Source organism: Platichthys flesus, chromosome 2 (assembly GCF_949316205.1).
Source record: "Platichthys flesus chromosome 2, fPlaFle2.1, whole genome shotgun sequence".
NCBI classification, from domain to species: Eukaryota; Metazoa; Chordata; class Actinopteri; order Pleuronectiformes; family Pleuronectidae; genus Platichthys; species Platichthys flesus.
In genome coordinates, this window is record NC_084946.1 from 6,882,850 (window position 1) to 6,903,428 (window position 20,579).

General features: G+C 42.4%; 1 protein-coding gene across 9 annotated transcripts in view; it reads left to right on the forward strand.

Moving 5' to 3' along the window:
- foxp1b (forkhead box P1b) overlaps positions 1–8,653 on the forward strand; it is a 151,841-nt gene extending 143,188 nt beyond the window's left edge. For all 9 annotated transcript variants that reach the window (XM_062395247.1, XM_062395229.1, XM_062395237.1 and 6 more), the window contains 4 exons: positions 67–188; positions 1,038–1,107; positions 1,287–1,453; positions 3,993–8,653. In XM_062395247.1, coding sequence (XP_062251231.1) covers positions 67–188; positions 1,038–1,107; positions 1,287–1,453; positions 3,993–4,137 — 504 coding nt within the window. In that variant the 3' untranslated portion in view covers positions 4,138–8,653. The remainder of the gene's footprint in view (positions 1–66; positions 189–1,037; positions 1,108–1,286; positions 1,454–3,992) is intronic.
- The last annotated feature ends 11,926 nt before the right edge of the window (positions 8,654–20,579 follow it).

Sequence of the window (20,579 nt, forward strand, 5' to 3'; positions counted from 1 at the left end):
CATGCAGGCATGTATACTGTTCTGATAGAAACCTTCTCTCTTTCTTTTTCTTCACACCAACTGAAGAATGCAGTCCGGCATAATCTTAGTCTTCACAAGTGTTTTGTGCGAGTAGAAAACGTAAAAGGGGCTGTGTGGACAGTCGACGAACTAGAGTTCCAAAAGAGACGGCCTCAAAAGATCAGTGGGTAGGTTCAGCCTCTCTAGCGCCGACTAGCATCTGTTTCACCGCTGACTGAAGAGGCTGCTGCTGCTCCATCTCATTGTCTGTGTGCCGTAACATCCAAAGTCCCTGCTTGCTTTGGGTGCCTCCCCTTCATGCTTTTCAGAAGCCTTTTGGTGATGGCTCATAACCCACAATGGCTTATTTTCAATTTGATCCTCACACTCTCCCCTCCTCCCTGTGTGGTCTGTTTGTCCGTGTGTGTGCGTCCTCTGTCTGTCCTGTCCATCACTGCATCTGCATCTGGCTCCCCTGCCTCCCTCCCTTCCCCGCTGCTGCTTTGCTTTCCCAGGGTGCCATTCGCACCAACCTATCCCTGCATAAGTGCTTTGTGAGAGTAGAGGATGAGTTTGGGTCCTTTTGGACCGTTGATGATGAGGAGTTTAAGCGCTGCCGTCACATACAGCGAGGCCGCCCTCGGAAATACACCGCTGACGTGAACTTTGATGAGCTGCTCGTACAGTAAGAACTTCTGCCTCCAAACTCCAGAGGCCTCCCCGCCCCACCTGCATGTGTCCCCCCCCCCCCTATCCACTGTGTTGTCATCATGCTTTGTGTGTTGCGCTTGCCATCCATCATGCTTTGATAATATCAACTTCTTCCCATGCAATGTAAAATGGTGATAGTTGTGTGATGTCGTAAAGTGACTGAACACCTCACAACTATTGCTTTAATATCACTACAACTGTAAATGTAGTTAGCTCTTATACAAAGTGAATTGATTTCTTTTTATGTAATAGGATACTGTAGCTGAGCAATGCATGCTGGGTGAGACACAAGTCTGTGGCTGTAATTTGATTTCATCTCTTTGCAGAAGTCCAGCCTTAGTGAAGAACATTCAGACCAGCCTGGGCTATGGTCCGACCCTCTCTGCTGCCTTCCAGGTAAAAATCGAATGTGAATTCATCTTCAGTCAGAAAAAATTCATGAATATCCCTCGTTTCCAGTGTCCCAGTCTTTGTTTTTAGGGAATGTGCTGGTATGAGAAGAGTGATGGGCGACTGAGGAAGTGCTGACAGCTCTCTTCCTTTTCACATTTAATGCTTCGGGCTTTGCTTTTCAGGCTTCAATGGCAGAAAACAACATACCTCTATACACTACTGCTTCCATTGGAAGTCCTACCCTCAACTCCCTGGCCAACGCCATCCGCGAGGAGATGAATGGAGCGATGGACCATGGAAACAGCAACGGCAGTGACAGCAGCCCAGGACGCTCGCCCCTGCCAGCTATGTGAGTGGTTCACGTGCGTTCTATCACCAATGCAGTTTTTGTAAGAGAAGAGAAGAAAAGAGAAAGAGTTTCAACTTCCCTGAGACATAACACTCTAAATAGATGTTGACAGAAAATCTTTGCAGTGCCCACCCAAAAGGCACTAAAATGAAGTAATACATGGAATCAGATGAAAGAGAAACATTGCCGGAGAGGACAATAAAATAAATTGACGAGGGATGATATTGGAGTGGTGTGAAGGGTCATGGCCAGAACTGTGGCTGGCCTCTGTGCAGAAAGGGAAACTCCACCTCTTCGAAGCTTCCATCACCAGGCAGGAGCCCCTCTGTTATTCTAAGAGCGAGTTTATGAACTCTCCTTTATGTGTCCTGCTGTCTGTGTCAGTCTCGCCATAATCAACATTCCAATTTGTTAAAATATTTATAATATGCCAGAACGCAGAGCGACGGAGCTGTTGGCTCCGAAGCGGTGCAACATGAGCCCCAACACATTCAGAAACGCCTCTGAGCCGCTGAAAGAAAAGCAACACAAAAGGATAATTAGTCTGGAGGAGATCATCCAAGATTCTCATGTAGGAAAGTTGCGGTCGGCCTGGAAACCGCAGCTCCCCGTTCACTTGTTGTATAGGAGTGTCTGCTAAGTTGTTTGAAGCCTAAAATAATACAGCACACGCTGCATCGTTTCCAGATGTGGGGGCAGACCACCGATGTGTAGACTCTGGGATGGCCTCCTGAAAAACGTCTGAGCTTGGGGGAAATTCTGCCTGAAAACAGAAAAAGGTGCAGTAATGAGCTCCTGGCCAAATGGATGAAAAGTGCCATCCCTAATCACTGTGAACATAGCTCTGAGCGTGGCTGTGGAACAGGAAAGGCAGAGACAGGATGGGTGTGCTGGCCTAAAGGCAGCCTGCTTCTCCCTCTGCCCCTCTGCTTCTATCTTTAGGCTGATAGAGCACACCAACTCTTTCTCCATAATTATGTATATAAGCTTTACGCAAGTACAAAATTAGATCAAACTGTTTTCTTTTGCGTTTTTTAAGAACTTTATTCTCTTATTAACAAAACATACCTGCTGTTTCATGTTTCATGCCCTCAGATTGAGCGTGAGTGTTACATACAGTAGCAGTGTTTCTGGAAGTCTCCTCACACATCCCTCTTCTTCTTCTGTGGTGCTCTGGCTTGTACAAGTTCAACACCACTGTGTTAGCTGAGGAACATGTGTTGTCCACATGTGCATGTGGGCTGCTGCTGGACAGCACGCAGCTTTTTAACACTGCAAAGAAAAACCCAGAGCACTTCTCCAAAACCAGAGAGTCAGGTATCCAGAGAAGGCTAATTATAAGCAAAGTGTAGAATCAGCATGCAGTTCAATAGAATAATAATAACAATTTCATGTCTGCCCTGCAGCCACAGAGTGAGACCTGAGGCAACAGCACTTGTGGAGTTACTTTGATGTGAAAATGATAGAAAAGCTGACTTTACTTTTCCCCCCTTTTTATAATTTACACCACAATATGTCAGCTCATTAGCATACGAGCGTCTCCATCACAACAGGTGCAAATTACATGAGACATCCCGGCGTGAATAAATCAAATGTGGGCCTCATCCTGACACCGCTCTACCTCCGCTACGGCAGCCTGGCACCGCAGGTTAGAGCGGCCAGTCCCCTGCTCGTAATGTTTTTTTTCTTCTCTCCTCCTCTCAGCCACAGCCAGGCCTCCTCTCCCCGTATGCTCTATTCCTGTTCTGTTTCTGTAATGAGAAATTTGGCAGATCTCATCTCTTTAGTGGCTCTTTTGCCCAGGCTGTAAGCTGGGAGGGGAGGGGGGGGGGGGACTCATGTTTTTGCCTTGTTTACAAGTGACAGCGTTATTATTCTCATAGGGGCTCTGTTTCTTATCACAGTGTTGTGCCGAGTGCGCCGCTGCCGCTCTCCTCGCGCCTCTCCTGCCAGCGCTTTTCTTCCCTTATTGACACTTGGTTGAAAATTCGCATTAATTCTAGAGTCTAAAGCATGTATGGCGGTGTCTGGTCGCTGTGTTTGCTTGAAGTTGATTAATGATAGAAGCCGGCTCGGGGTCGTCCTCTGGAGACCCGCCTCGCAGGTTGTGCATGTTAACGAGCAGGAAGGGGAACACACAGCGCGCCACTGATCCACAGCCACCAGGAGGCTGACAACGGCAGCCCACTCGCTCTGCAGAGTCCATTCTCTTCTCTCCTCGTCTCACGTTGTTAATCTTCCTCATTTATCAATTCTAAGTGAATACCCTGTTGTCGGTTGCCATGAAAATAAAAAGCCTGCAGCTTTGCCAGGATTGGAATACCTCAAAAGAAAGCTGAAATTATCATCTGCACCGCCGAGGCCCCGACTCACAGTCTCACCGTAGCCAGACATTTGTTTTTGTTCCCCTGTTTCCTTCTTTATAAACAGAATCAGCTCAGGTCTGTATCACTTTGAGTTGGCGTGTGTTATAAAAATGGGTACGTAACAAAGTTAAAAAGAACTGGAGCTACATGTCTACTTTCTTCTCCTCCTCCAGGCATCACATCAGCGTTAAGGAGGAACCACTGGACCCCGAAGACCACGAAGGGCCCCTCTCCCTGGTAACGACTGCCAATCACAGTCCGGATTTCGATCACCACAGAGATTATGACGACGACCAGGGCCACGATGACATGCTGTAAGGCTAAGAGCGGCCCCTCCCCTCCCCAGCCTCAGAGGCCGAGGCAGTCTGGGTCATCTGGGAGACAGAAGCGCTCCGCAGATAACAAACACTGAACTGCAGTCTCAGCCACTGATGACAGCTCTCAAATGTCTCCAAGTCAACTTTTTAGTGCCATTACAATACATAGCAAAAACACACACACAAACAGAAACACAGAATACAAGGCGTCTTTTTTCTGATTCCTTTCAACTTTTGGTTTAAGTAAAGCTTAAAAAAGCAAACCTTCCTTTCTACCCATGTGTCGGATGGACTTGTTTGGTACGGGGGGGCGACGCCTTCGCGCTCCGACCCAGACCCTTGCTGCGCAGCCAGGACACGCTGCGCTCTGCGGACTGCGAGAGGGGTTTTGTCTCTCCCCCACCTACCCCCACTATCTCTCTCCTTCTCTTCCACTCTCCCTCTGTCAGACACACACATCTAACCACAAACTGAGGAGAGAGAGAGACGGACAATGACTGACGTTTAATTTACACCATGTGCGTAGGTGTGTGTGAGGGAGAGCGAGTGCAGACTTCTGTTCATTGTCACTGCCTTCAACACTTCTCATTGGTTTGATTCCATCTGGGGTGGGAGGGATGTTGCTTTTATTCGGGTGTATTTTGTGTTGGGGGTGAGAGGTTATAAAATATCAACGTAATGTGTTTTTTTTCAATCATTCAATGCTGATATGGATGTTGCATCTATTTTGTTGTTGTTTTTGTTTCTGTAAACTGATCAGACCTCATGCCCATGCTGTGGAGATTCTGTGTGGTCCGCACTTGATGATGAATGTTTATGATTTCTTTTTCACCTTGTTCTTTTTTTAAACACACACACATGAAGCAGAATGTCTGATACCGAGCAGTATTTTTCTGTCATTTATTCCAAAAATCATCATGGAAATGAAAAAAAAAAGTCACCGCTCTGACATGTAGCCCAGCCCTCACCCGCTCTTCTTCTTCTTCCTCCTCCTCATGAAGTCCATTGGCGATGCACTACTCATAATGAAGGCTCTCTCCACGCATCAATGAAGATTAATTTAAGATGCGATGAATGACAGAGAAATCATGCAGGTTTTGGTTTATCCTTTACTTTAAAACAGCCCCAGCCACAGAGCATGCTTAGCCGCAACACAATTTCTGATCACTTACAAGCTCCGGGGTCTTTTTTTTATTATGTAAAATGAAAATGTCAGGTGTGCACCGGCGAGATAAAGATTTCCACCAATTAATTGTGATTTCAGAACACAACTGTCATTGTTAATCAAACTGTGTCTGGCTTTTTCCACTCTGTAATTTCATCCAGAGCTTGAAGATAAATTCCCACGTAGTTTTATTTTGTATCTTGCGCTTTGGTCTGATCTTTTTTTAAGTTTTAGTGATTGTTAATATAGATGCACACGACTAAATGCCCCTCTCTCCTTCTTCTTCAAGGGAACAAAGTCCCAGAGACTCGCAATAAGACCGAAAACGTTGCACATTCCAGCATTTGACAGCCACCGTGAAAGGGCCCGGACGTACAGTACATGCTGTGTTAGAGAGTGTGGATACCTCGACGTTCAGTGTCACCCCCCCCCCCCCAAAAAAAGCCAATGAGTTCTAGTCCACTTTGAACTGAGTGATTTCCACATGTGGTTTTATGATGCAGCAGCAAAAATTCCAGCTTTCATAGATAGTCAAATTTTAAAGAGACCATGAGTTTCAAGACTGCAATCAACCACTTTTAAATTTGTATTTATTATTAGTATTATTATGATCATTTTATGTTTTATTTGGCTTTTTTTTGTTGTTGTTCATGTGTTTTATTATCGTGTTCTGTGACTACCAAAGATAAACTACAAAGTCAATGTTGTGTGTTCCATGCAATAGCAGATAGGCCAAATATGTCCCCTCCATTCTCTCCCGCTGGACGACCTCAGCGGCTGCGGTCGAGCCGGTGGCAGACTGGATCCAGGGCCAAGCTCCTCCAACTCATTCACTTTTATTAGAAAAGGACAAAAAATAGAACCAAAGGGGGGCGTCCCGGACAGGACAAGCTGCGTTTGGCAGTGACCAAATCTGACCGGGAGGTGCTGACAGTCTGACTCCATGATGATGACCAAATTAGGGAAACTTTTTTGTCTTTGGGCCAGTGAGTGGAAAGAGGGAGCTTTTCGGTCCGAAACAGATTTGTCCGCAAAATCAAGGGTGTGTTCTGTAGATAACGCTGAAAAAAAAAAATGTACTGGCAAATGGGAAAAGCTTTGCAGAGAACAATGTGAAATGGATTCTATACTTCAACTGGACCACACAATGATTTGTTGTTTCTCTTCTTTTTCTTTCTTTACATGTTTGTATCCTTTGAAATGATTGTATGCCACTTTTTAGGGGTTTTAGTGTCTTTATGAGGGAAGACTTTATGATTGTGTTTAGTTTCTGTCAACTTATTACTTTTTATATTAAAAAACACTCCTGTCAACTAATAAGCTGGGTACAAGGTACTTTATGGCAGTTATTGTTATCCTTTTTATTTTTGTGTTCACCGCTCATTAACTAAAAAGGGGCAATCTGTGGTTTCCAGAAGATGTATTTAATATCCAGGCAGATGTGGGATGGGTCAGTCACAGCCGGCTCGGATCGTGAGAACGGGGGCTGAGCTCATCCACAATTCCCCCCCCCCCCCCCCCCCAGTCATCATGCAGGCTGGTTTGTTTGGTATTCAGAGAGGAGGACCAGCGCTGGTAGATTAGAACATTCTCAGCATGTGTAGCCTGACATTACTAAAGATAACAGCATGAGAAAAAGCCGTTAGTACGCATACCTCATTTCAAACCTATAGGGAATGATTCAATTAAACGAGAGAGAGAAAAATAAATAGAAATAAACAAACATTTCACTCAGTTGCACTTAGTCTTATGTCTCGTATGTGTAGTCCGATACTGTAGAAAGAAAAAATAAAATAAAAAAATGAAATTAGAGCTTGTTTATCTTAAAAGGTTTCATCCTTTTTTTTTTTTTGCCAAACCAATTCAAACCTCAGGCCTTTTGTTGGTGGAGATATCCTCCAGCTGTGTGTGGCACATTCATCCTGTCTGTCCTCTGATGGGTGGTTTTAAGGGCGTTCCAATATTAGGTTGTACATACATGTCACTGTAGTCTTTGTCTTCTCCTCTATCTCCTGTCTTTTCCTTTTTCTCCCTCTCCCTCTTTTCTTTTGTTTAAGATAAAGAAATACATTTGTGTTATGATGTTTGCTTTATCGCCACTGCTTTGTATTAACTATGAAAAAGCTATGAGAAAAAAAAACTGCTGTATGTATTGGAATAGCAAACTGTGCTGCAAATGTTTTACTTAGTAATCCTTGCTTTAAAAAAAAAAACAAAAAAAAGAAATTAAAAAAAATCACATCATCCTTGCAGACATGTGGGTGAGCTGGGCAGGGGCAGGCCGGGGGGGAGATTATCTCCCATTTTGGATTTTAAACTGTAATATAAAAAACAGACTTTTCTCTGTTATCATTGACCGAAGCATTTTGTACAGAATTCCCCCCCCACCCCCTCTTTGTGTTAAAGCTGTTTTTTGATACTTCCTTTTGATGGTCCAACCACTGCCTTGTGTGGCTCCATGTGAAAGATTACTGCTCTGAGAAAAAAGGGCACACAGGTATATTTCCTCTACGAGACGGTGGTATCTTGCATGACTGATACCAGGGTCACAGAGATGCTGGGTGGGTGGGTATTGTTTTAAGTGGTCAGTAATAATATAAGGGTGTATCAATCTAATGATATTTTATATGAAATTAATAGGAAACAGAAGAAGAAATATGCAGTGCCAAGATGTAAAGAATATAGTTAAATGTTTTTTTGTTTTTTTTCTTTTCTTTGTTGTTTGCGAAATTTCATTTCCTTCATTTATCGGAGACGTGTTCTCCTCATCATCTGTCTCTTCATCCAGGTAAAAGACACGGTTTTATTATATATATATATGTTGTTTGGTTTTTTTTGCGCAAGCACAGCGGGCAGGTCAGAGGTGGAGGCTCCTGAGTCTAACGTCTTGCAAACTGAGGCTGTGTGGCGTCACAGCCCCCCGACATCACACGTTGGTACCCGAGCCAAAACACGCCATTGTCTCAACCATCAGCGACCATCCAGCCTGCTGTCATTCCGTCCCCCCTCCTCCTCTTTTCTCCTTCTCTCACATCACACTCTTGATTTTCTCCACATGGAGGAGGTGGTGGGGAGAGGGGGGGTGGGGTAGCAGCCGAGGAGCTGTCACGGTGCTCTCATACTGCAGCAGCAGCTTGTCTTTCTTTCTCTTTCTGTCTATTTCTTCTTTGAAGATGTACTCTGTAGTTTCTGTTTTTTTTTATAGAGAAATATTATTGCTCATCATTTCCATCGGTGTGTAACCTCCTCATCATTCCTTGTGTGTCTGATGCAGACCACTCTGTTGTAGTCAGTTGCGATGACTGACGTGAGCATTCTAAACATGCAATAAAATGCTGGTTGTTCAGACGAATTCCTCCGGCCTCTCCATGTTATCTGTTTGGTGTGGTGTGGCAATACGAGCTGCACGATGTCTTTATTTCATAACATGTGATCATTCTCCAGGGTTGACAGAAGAACACTTGATACAGAATTAGGTAGTTCTCTAGAGATGAATTGAGATTAAGATTTATTAAGCTTCCATAAGGCCTTAATAGCAAATGCAGCTTTCATTTGTTTTGCTGTCATCAACTGTAAATGCATCAAATCATGTAAAGAACAAATTATCACAGATACAAAATAAGATAGCCTGATATTTTCCACGTTTATGGGTTAACGCTGCAGTTCTCTCTTCAATCTCTCCACCTGCAGACTAGTTGAACCTGTGTTTGTCATCTGCTGCAGGACCCTCGTCTCGGCCTCTGCATTAAATTATATCGTAATTAAAAAGAGACAGTTAAACTGTCCTTTCCTAACAGCAATTTAGGTAACTGCATTTGATAAGCTATAAATTGTAACAACATTAAAAATTCCAGAAATAATAGCGATATGGATTTGGTGACGGGAGCTAATGCTGATGACCAGGACTCAGGGTTTTTTACGACAGAGGCGCGGGTCATGTTGGCCACTAAACAGGAGACAAAGATCAAGTCTAAGCACTTTTAATCTTGTGAAACAAGCAATTACAAATAGTTGCATTGATTTGTTAAAAAGCTTTAGGCGACATAAATCGTTTCTTGCTGAGCTTATTGCTGGAAAACATAAATGTCAAGTGTATTATTAATTAAGGCCTTTGAAAGATAAGATTTAATGGAAACAATATAAAATCACAAGCAATCTCTCTGTGGGCAGTATTTCACTGGACGCTCGGGCCCCGTGTGGATCCGTGTTGTTTTCTTGACACTGATCACAAACCGGATCATGCGACAGCGAGTCAGAGGGAACGCACTGGAAAGTGTTTGTGTTGGAAAAAAAATCTGCCATTAACAGACGCATTCACATCAATTATCTGCACAGTAACTTAGAGAGAGGAAGCAACATATGATATTATTATGGTCCATAAAGGTGGATGAAATATTATGGGGACAGTGTAGATATATTGAGACAGAGACATGATCGGCCAATACGGGCCCTCCACACATTAATCTGAATTTCTTTGTCACCAACACATCACACTGACATGACACAACCTCCACACTAACATTTTTGTCTGTTTGATTAATCATCGTTTCCAACTCCAAAAAGATGCTTTTACATAAAACAAGCTTGTGTTAAAGTTATTATTTTTCTAATTGCTTTGACTGTCAGTTCCCATATTAATCACTTATCATTCATGTGTTATTTCACTTAACTTTACTGGCTGTTTTATTTAATTTATCCACCTGCTCCCTTAAGTGGGAAATACCAAGTAATACAACAGGCAGAATCATCAATATCAATACCAATACTTTTTTTTAATCATAAAAATGACTAATGAACCATCATAGACAGAGACGTGTCATGATTTATGAGATGCATCATTTATGCTGCCTCTGAAAATATTTTATTCTTCCCAATTATCTGTCATGACGTTAATTTACCACATTGGATGAAACATGTTTAATTCTCTCAGTCAGAAATGTATTTATCTTAAATCTAAAGATTAACTGAAGCTAATTGATCTGTAGAGCTTTAAACAAAAATGGCATTTTAAGTTACGATTGTGTTATTTGATGCCTGTGAATTGAGACGGTTCTAAAACAGGTGCATGTTTAACCTCACTGAAACAAAATGCATCACGCCAGTGCCGTGGAGAAGTCAATGACCTGAGAAAAGATACAAAAACGGAATTGGTATCTAGTGATATTGATTGTTTTGTTTCTCGTGGAGCTTAAGACATTTAATAGGCTAACATAAAATCCACAACATGTTGCAACAACAACTCAGTTTATCCGCAGACGTCACTCTTGTTTCTTTGTCTGAACAACTTTGAAATAGGAAAAACTGTCGTTAGCTTGTTAATGAAAGACGTGTTCTTCTTTTCGCATAGGGGTTGTTATGAGTGGTGATTTTAACATTTTTCATCTTTATTAAAGAAATGTAGTATACTTTGTCTGTACTCTTGCTGTCTTTCAGTATGGCGATGTGCAAGGTCTGATCCCAGTCTAATCACAAAGCTGTTATTGGTTGATTATTTTCTCCAACCCAGGAGTCATCATCGGGCTCAACGACCTGTTTTTATCACTGATCAAATCAGAAATGTGACAGTGAGACATTACAAGCCCATAAAAAAACATGTAGAACATTTAGGAAAGTTGTTAAACATTCCCTTGTAGATCTGAAGGTCTTCTGCACAATTTCAGTTACTAACCACCAGTAGAGGTTAGCAGGTGTTATTGGCCACCAGCGGATGTTAGGGACATAACTTCCATTAGCATCAAGTGTTTTGGACTTGTAACCAATGATACAGGCCAAACTTGAGGGAACACTGAGGCTAAAGGTGAATCTAAATGGCTACTGGCTTGTATGGCATCACTATAAGAAGCCATGTGGCCGCTCAGTAGATCAGACATCATTATCTCTATGCCTTTTTAAACTGAGCCCTGTCCCATTTTAGAACATAGGACAAGGTAGAGATTATCCCTAGTATGTTTTACTGCACTAATTAATACCCACCACCAGTTGACGTTATCGGATGTTAGCGACCACCAACATCGGATGTTGGGGTCATATCTCCAGTTGTGTAAGTTCAATTTGTGATCATACCCAATTAATAAGCCACACTTTTTACATGGATGGATTTTATCTCCATTCATTTCTTCGGGTTTATAAAATTTAGCGAGAGCATTCCAATGAAACCAAAATGATATGGCTACATACCATTACAGGTACGTTGTAAACTGGGTGAACTGACCCTTTAACCTTTAACAGATCAGTGTTGACTTCCTGTGTGTTGCTGTGTGTGTAACCCTTAGAGAGATGTTGCTGTTGCTCCGTCCTGTCGTACAAACTCCAGGCCGCTCTCAGTCGTATTATTGAGCTCCGTTCGTTTGCAGAAAACAAATGTGGATTCTCCGTTCACTTTATTCTAATTACGGAGTGTCACAGCCTCCATCCATTCACACAAGAGCTTCAGTCAAATAGTGGAAAGCTGGCAAACATCCCAGCGTTGCAGCGAGGCAATTAGCTGTCCTGCAGTGTTTGTTATTCACGGTTTGATGTAAAAATTTGTTTATTAAGACGGGCTGCGGGCGCTGGTGTGCAATAGACCCGCTTGTAATTAGATTCCAATTATTTGTCTGTTTCTGATATTGTAAACTGGCACTTACCAAATCAGTTAAATTGACACAGTGCACTGCTTGGTTTACCCGGTAATTAAAATGTGTTCTGTTAATTAGATGATGACCACTTTATTCCAGGGCTCTCGTGTTCGGGCTCCTCGGCGGCTCGCTGTTTGGATCATGAGTTGCCAGACGCTTCCCTAATCAGCCCTTGTTTTGTTTCAATTACCACCTGCTGTTGAAAAGGCATGCCTCGCTGCCCCCCCCCCCCCCCCCCAATCCTCCTCCCACTAAACACACACTCACACACACACACACACACACAAACACACACACACAACAATACAACGAGGCCGGTTTCGGCTCCAACACAACAATCAGCGGTTCACAGCTGGGCTCGCTTTCTTCTTTTTTAGAAGGCGCAGCTACATTTCAAAGACACTGCGAGCAATTAAAAAGGGAACTGAAGCGAGATGAAAGTATAAAGGTGCTTATCACATCAGTTAGCGGGCCTCGTGTGAGTAGCCACTGGTAATTACGCTCATTGAGTAAATAGCGGAGACGCTCTGATGTCGCCTTCTCTTGGTAACGGGGGGTTAAGGGTGGGGCAGCTGCTGGATCCACTGATGAGTTCACTAACTAAACATGTCGAACTGTCCAATGCAGGAGCCGTGTGGAGCTGAATGCAGATGAACTGCTGGTTGAAGAACCTCACTGATTATAACAACTTGAACTTCTTCTCTCTGAAACTCGGCCATGAACTCTGTGGATTTTTCTTCTCCCAAATCAATAGTTTCCGCTTTTGTTCGCCATGTTGCATTCAGGGACCCAACTCAGTCTTATGTCAAACATTCCAGTTTGTTCTTCACCTTGGTAAAACCGTATTTCACAGGCTTTTTTTAAAACAGTGTCAGAGCATGACCATCCAAAGAGTCAGCCATGTTGTCATGGAGATGGATCTTTTGACACTCAGATCCTGTGATAAAAACCTTTATACTCACTCGTGTTATTGACCGCTGCCAAGGAGGTGACGCCTTCATTGACATTTGTTTGTTACCTTGTCTGTTATTAAGCGGAATTGCACAAAAAACTGCCCTGGTAGAAGGATGCATTATGGGTCAGGGATGAACCTATGCAACTTTGGTAGGAATCCGGATCAAGGGGCAGGTCCAGGAATTTATTTTCAATTTCTTTAAAATTGCTTTCTCATGTCTGGTAAAAACTACAGCAATGGTATGATACAGGGAATAAAAGAGGATGTTTGAAAATGAAACTATTTATCTGTGAGCCACAAACAGATTAGAGAGGTCAGAAAGTGAGATTAAACTCATTATAGGTTGTAAATGCCTTCCCTGAAAATAAGAGCAACTGTAGAACAAGTTTCATCCTTTTAGGAGTCCTGGGCTATTTTGGTTGTTTTAATGCCTTCGATTTTTTCCTTTAGATACAAGGTTCGTCAATCATCCTTAATGAAGCTTTTAAAAGTCAAAACTGTAAATGTGGTCGCAACTGTGAAGAAACGATTGTGAAAGTGATTTTACATCTAGTGTTTCTCAATAAGAGTTAAATGCAACATCTGTGCCATACTTTTACCATCCTTTATTCCTTCCATTCTTCCATCCATCCATCATCATCCATCCATGCCGCCATCCCTCCATCCATTCTTCCAGCAATCAAATATACCTTGAATTGGCCCTTGCATACTTTTTGTTTGGCTTTAATATTTACATGAAATCTGTATCATCATATCACAATGATTATTTACTACTTTTACAAAAGAGTTTAAAGTGGAAATCGGCTTTGCTTCATACGTTTTGACGCCAGCGACTAGAGCTCTTATGCAAGAAATATATATCAAGAAAGCAGAGACAACTTTCCACGGACTCAAATCCTATTTGTGTGGTTGGGCCAGTTGCAGTGTTGCAGCTGAGAGTTGTGTGTGTAACCAGCTGCTGTGTAGTGAGGAGCTCCTGCTCCTTTACCCACAGTGGGAGCAGTGATGGTGGACAGTCCTGCAGGTCTCCACCATGTCTCCACTCAGCCGAAGAGGTCCGGCCTTCACTCGTGTCGCAGCAGCCGACATCACGATTAGAAATGTTTGCTTTGAATAATTGAAGAGATGCAAAACAACATGAATAATTAGGACCTCGGCCTCTCACACTTTTTGTGTCATGGTGAATTAACACAGAAGTGGCTGCTGCTGGGAGGGGCTTTATAAATGATGATTTATGATCAGGAGAGAAATAAACCCAGTGAATTAAAACAAGCAGACAGATTATTTGTTAGGATGCACACAGTTTGTCAGCCATGCTAACACTTACGTTTCAAGTCTGAATTATGCTTTTATACATATGACTGCAGTAGGACATGATGAAAGAAGCCAACTATGTTTATTCGCTCGGTAGGCTAATGCGAGCGCACATCCAGCAGCCGGTTAGCTTAGTTTAGCATAAAGCCTGCAGGCACAATGGAAAACAGTTAGCCTGGCTAGCTGGGGAAATGTTTGAGATTCAGTGTGTTCATCAGTGAGCTTCAGCTGACTACTGTCTACTTTTGGTCACACTATGGCTAGCAATGTTTTCCCCAGTTTACCTCATCTCTGCGCTAGGCTGAGCTAGGCTAGGCTAACCGAGTGAGCTGCTGGTTGTAGCTTAACACTCAGCGTACAGAAAAACACGGTCATTCTCCTCATCTTACTACAAGAGAGAAAGGAGTTTCCAAAATGGTTTAACAAGCAGCCTTTTCAGTCCGTATTTCCTGAGATAGCGCTGCACGCAACACAACCCACGAGCTTTAATTGTACTTTGAGATTGAGAAGCATCACATGTTGACATTTAAATGGTGTTTTGGTGTCTCGCTGACAGCTCGACTCAAACAGCAGTGTATTAATGCAGATAGCCTCTGAATTTCTCTTCACTCCTGCTCTGATTCAGATCCTCTGTCGGGTTCATGCCTTTCCTCCTCTGTGAGGAAAAGTTATCATTTAAACATGGCTGGTGTTTACCTGCACTGAACCTTGATTAAGGAAGCCTGTGCCTTTACACTGATGCCCTCCTAATCTGTATGACTGGCATTCTCATTTCTCTGACGCTGCCATTCAAAACACAAACATGAAATGTTGGTTTTAGAACCGCGAGAGCTGCAAGAGTGAATTTCAAGTGCTTATTCAAATATTTCATTAAAATGTAAATTTTTGACAACGCTGTACGTCTAGCTGTGCACAAGGCATGACCTAAGAAGTTATGAAGTTATAACAGCGTTTCTCTCTCTGATGCCAATTAACTGGTGGGGAGACTATAATGTCCTTACCTTGTTTTATCGCCACATAACAGCGAGCCAACAAATGCATCTGGTGTAACAGGAGTTTCAGGTATTGACAGCTTAGATTGGTGGACTGCAGGAAAAAAAGAGAAAGTCCAACATGAAGCCTCCTGGAGACTGGTAGCTAATCAATTCTCTTATCTCACACAAAGTGCAAATGAAGTGATTAAAATTAGGGTTATGCAAAAGCAAGACGGGAAAGTGAATTGTAAATGAGACCATCGGCCACACAGCAGGCTGCTGCTGAACGTGAAGATTTATCTCCTGACATTTGTCAGGACCAGAAACAACATGTCAGAGGTTCGCTTCACTCACACTGGTAACAAAGAAAGCTCCTATTGATTTGGATTTTTACATCAGTGAAATTCAACCATCACTGATTAATTAATATTGAAACAAAGTAAAGTAAATATATATTTCTCTTTGACACACATGTCTGAACTGATGTGCTCTAGAATAACCTGAATATCCCATTTTACAATTTCTGTTTGCGAAATAGATTTTGATATCGTAAACTGGCATTTACCAAATCAGTATCTGTTTTTCTTTTCCTTTTATTTCCACTTTAATTGTCAATGTTACAAATTCAGATTTTCAAGTCTAATTGCTATTTAGCTTGGAAGACTACAATTTGATAAGTTGTTCGTGCACATGGCAGACTTTGATATCTTTGCTTTCAAAAAAATATGCAATTACAGTAATATCACGCTGAGAAAATGAAAGAAAACTAGAAAAAACAATTCACACAACAACCATAATACATAATATAGTAAAATATATATAATAGAAAAACCTCTCTGAAACTGTAGACGTTGAAATTCAGAGATCGGTGTTGCCCGAGTCAATTGTACGTGCTAGAGAATCTGAACGCATTTTTCCCAATTTATAATTTGCAAAAATATGTGCGAGTGTATTCTTTAATAAGTTTACTTAGTTGCATTAAGCAATGCATTTTTTACATTAGAATCAATTTTTTGAACATTTAGATAATATTTTATACTAATTATTCTAGCTTAAGACGGATTTAACAGTTTGCTACTTAAATAGTTTGAGTATAAATGTATATTTCACATCATCATACTGAAAGATGACTGTGATCTTGAACTGTTTGCATTTATTGATTTTACATTTGAACTTTGATTAATATATTATGGATTTATGTTGTAAATCCATACTAAATGGGTACAGTATACAGCTGAAGCAGGACGGACACTGGGTGAGGAGTGTGTGATGGGGTTAAATCATCCAGAGTTTTTCTTGTTTGAGTCTTTTTCATGGGGTCTGAATGCCTCGGAGGCTGCCTGTTTTAAACATGCTGCGGTTTTGTAGAAACGATATTTGATAAAATCATGATAAACAGCAAATACCCTGCAAGGCTCTTTCCTTGTCAATCAGTTATTCATCACCTCAAAGTGTGTTCTTGCCAACAGATGTATGAATACATTAGCAGTGACATGTTGACTTTTAGGGAGTCTGTCTATATAGGACGGTGATAAGGAAGCTACATTATACATGTGAACTGCTCTCACACTCTGGGAGACGAAGCAGTGAGGGATTAAATGATCAAGACTATTGCTAAACTATCTGAAATAAATACACTATATATACATAACTGAAGACAATGAAAATGAGCGGATGTTTATTTGGAGCAGGTTTGTGTGACGCAGCTTGAAATATGCTGCAGTTTGCCTGAACAATATTTGATAAAGTCATGATAAAGAGCAATTCCCCTGCGAGGCTGTCCCCCTGTCAATCAGTTATTCATCATCTCAAAGTGTGTTTTTGCCAAAAGATGTATGAATGAATAAACAGAGGCATGTTGACTTTCAGGGAGTCAGACTACCTTGTATTTGCTGTTCCCCACGCCTTGATGCGATGATGAAAACTTCAGCGACATAAACCTCCGGGTTGCTATTGCTCCAGGTCTCTTCACTCTACCGCTTTATTTCTTTATTTATTCTCTCATTTTTAACTTGCAGGGGGGAAGAAGACAAAATGGTTGCAGGTGGTGATGAAAATAAGAGCCATCCATCATTATTTATTAGGCATGAAAAAGATACACAATAATGTAATTTAATCTCTCAGCAGACAATTATTTCCACATATTGATAACGCAATGCGAAAAGTGCCATGAATCCTAATATGATGTTTGCTTTTATTGGTGTATGATACAACCAGAACAAATAATGTAATTGTATCAGGAGGAAAATGTGATTATTTGCCCATGCCAACATTATAATACCAATCTGCTGCAGACAATGGTATCACATTATTTTGCTGTGCTTAACTAGTTGCAATTTGCATTAAGTTATTATATCTGGGTGGCAATAAAGGCAGCGCTCTGCTGATGCTCTGTGCTTTTCTCAGTTTCTCATTACAGCTCTGTGAACATTTTGGGAGGTTTCCACTCGGAGTGTCTTCATGACTCCTGATCTGAAGAGGGAAAGTTTTTACGTGGACTTTTAACTGCAATTTGATATGATTTCCTTTCCTCTCTGTGCGCTATATCCTTTATTTATATTGTTTGCGGCCCCATTCCAAACACAGACGACTATCCAGCGTTCATTCAGGCCAGTCTGAGGTTAAAGCAACACGACACAATAGACAGAATTACTATGCAAATGACAGAGCTGGAAACAAAAACACCTTTTCCATTAAAAAGTAAAATGCTTTAAATATTTGCATATAGGTGCTCTGATTTGGTTATTCCCAATTTCAAGATGATTAACATTAATGAAGGAGCAGCTTGATGCACTGACTGTCAGGCCACATCAGGCCACCTCTGTAACCTCCTCTGTGTTTTGCATGGCGAGGCGTTCACGCCATACTGAACTAATGACCAAGTCAGCCCGTGTAAAATTAGACCGTGCATCTACACAAGTGTCTCTCTGACATTATGAAAATGTTTTATTGATGACTCATTATTAGCATTTCGGCAGTGAGGTGAGTTTGATCCACCCAGAAGATGCAAAGTGTAATAATAATAATGTCTGCTTAATTATTAATACCCAAAACCTAATCCATCTCTGCAGAGAATATGTACATATTTTAGCGTCTCATTTGAATTTTTGCAACAAACACACACCTAAAAACCATTAGACGACTCGTGGTAATGACAGGTTTAAATGGGCTTATTTTTAAGAATTAATGTGTGACTGCCACTGTATGGCCTGAGCCCAGAGACAGAGGTCTTCCTGTTTATTCTGTTTGATTCTGAGAGCGTGCAGCATCCCACCGCACGTCCCCGTAGAGAGGCGAGCAGAGCACACACTGTGTGAAAGCGTCATTCTGCACCGGAGGCTAGAGGAGTGTTTGCAAGTCATTAGTGGTTTGTAAATGATATTTGTTCCCATGTGACATATCATTTGAAATGGATTTCTAATAATAACACGCACTGATAATAAAATAAGAGGGCCCTCATGTTGTGATTATGCTTTTCATAAATTCCGGAAAAACGGAGGGAGGGGGGTATTTCAGTATGAATAAGTGCTCAATATGTTGGTATGAATTTTATACTCAGATGGTGAGCGCTCCACTGATACTGTGAAAGATAACGCCGCTGTAAGCTCAGATTCAGTCTCGGAAATAAACTTGGGTTGTAACCGGACTCGGCCTTGTAGCGACGAGAAATCTTATTTTCCTCTAAAGCTCTTCTCATTGTGTCCTGAAAGCAAACAGCTTGACCTGTCCCCTCCATCCTTAATGACTCCTGACAAACACCCGTCCTCCCGCCGTGCGCTTCCTGTTGGCCACAGCGCCGAGCCAAGACAACTTGGCACAGGACGCAGTGTGTCTGGTGAATGCGGAGCCGCGCCGCCGCCCGAACACCATTTACCTCGTATTTTATGAAATGAACCAGCGGCTTGGAGATCAATAGGCCCCCGTGGTGAATACGAACAACGCTACTGGGTCCTTATCAGGAGCCCGCTGCCAATCTGTGGCAAGCGAAGCCTGCACCTTCCCTGGATACACCACTGGTCTTTGAAATTAAAGTTGACGCCTATAATCCAGGGAAATGGTCCCTCTACTCTCGCTTAACACCGGTTTAGTTTCACCCCAGCTGATGATAAAGCATGACAGAAATACAGAGCACTATCTTCTCTCCGGGGTTGATAGGTTTTGCCAGCTTATCAGGGAACAGGCAGCTAACCTTCTTACGCCTGGCCCGTTGACAAAACTGAGGAGTCAATTTACAAAAGAAGCCGTGCTGCCTGGCTCGTAAATAAAACCATTCTTTCTCGACGGAACACACAAAAAATTGTGTCAAAAGAAAATACCCAATTTTTATAAACCGCCCAAAAGTGAGTAAATGCATAACACAGAAGGCTAAGCGCTGGTGATAGAGTGTATTCATGTAAATCCGCCCAAGCACAGCTGCAGGAAATTGACAGAGATCTACTGGAGCGCTTTGCCTGTAAAGGGTGGGATTTACATGCCTAACTAGGGCTTAACCACCCTTCCTCCAGTTTACCTGTTACTCTCTGGCCTGTGAGCACGAGCCTGGATGGGCTAGGTTGCACTGCTTATTCTTAATGCCTTTTCATCCCCGCTCATATCTGTCAGTCTCAGAAATGAACCCGTAAACTCCACCGGGGCAGCTCGCTGCATGTCACAAAATTGCTTCAGCGTGACAGCACGTCGGGAAGTTTGTTTGTTTCCTGCTCTGGAGGTCTCACAACTTTCCCCACAGCAGACCTCAGATCAGCTACAAATTAAAGCACATGCGCACGGCAGGATGTGAGTGATGCCGAACGAGGCAGTGAGGTGTCGAGCGTTGCTGCAGGACTGCTTTATGGGTAATCGAGATCACATTAAAGCGAGTGCTCCTCCTGAGGAGAAAGTGCAAGTCTTTTCCTTTTGGACAGGATGTGGCTTTGGGCAGTCAGGGGGTGGCGGGCGACGCTCCTGGGCTCCACAGCCCTCAGCTGAATCTCAGCCCCTGCAGGCACATTCTGTAGACCGCTCATGGCAGTTGAGACTAAGCAGAAAAACTGTTTGGCTTTCTTCTTTTTTTCCCTTTTACATGAAACTCGCATTTGTACACGTAGTGCATGCAGCAGCGAGCTCGTGCCAAAGCGGCCTCAACAAAAAAGCGAAATGTTTCCTCATTTGTTTTTTCCCTCTCAACCTCAGATCCTTCCAGATGATTAAAAAACAAAAATAGCGGGCACAGATTCTATTAGTGCTGTCGTCCTATCACACAGGAACCGAGCACAGATGCAACGCATTCCTCTTTGCCTTGTGTGTTTTGTATCGCCCCCCCTCCAAACAATTGGATTTGCAGAGCTGGAGCCGCCGCCAATAAAATTAATGGGAGACTTGCTGAGTCCATACAGGAAGTGGGCTTCTTAAATAAACACATTGTTTCCAAACTAATCC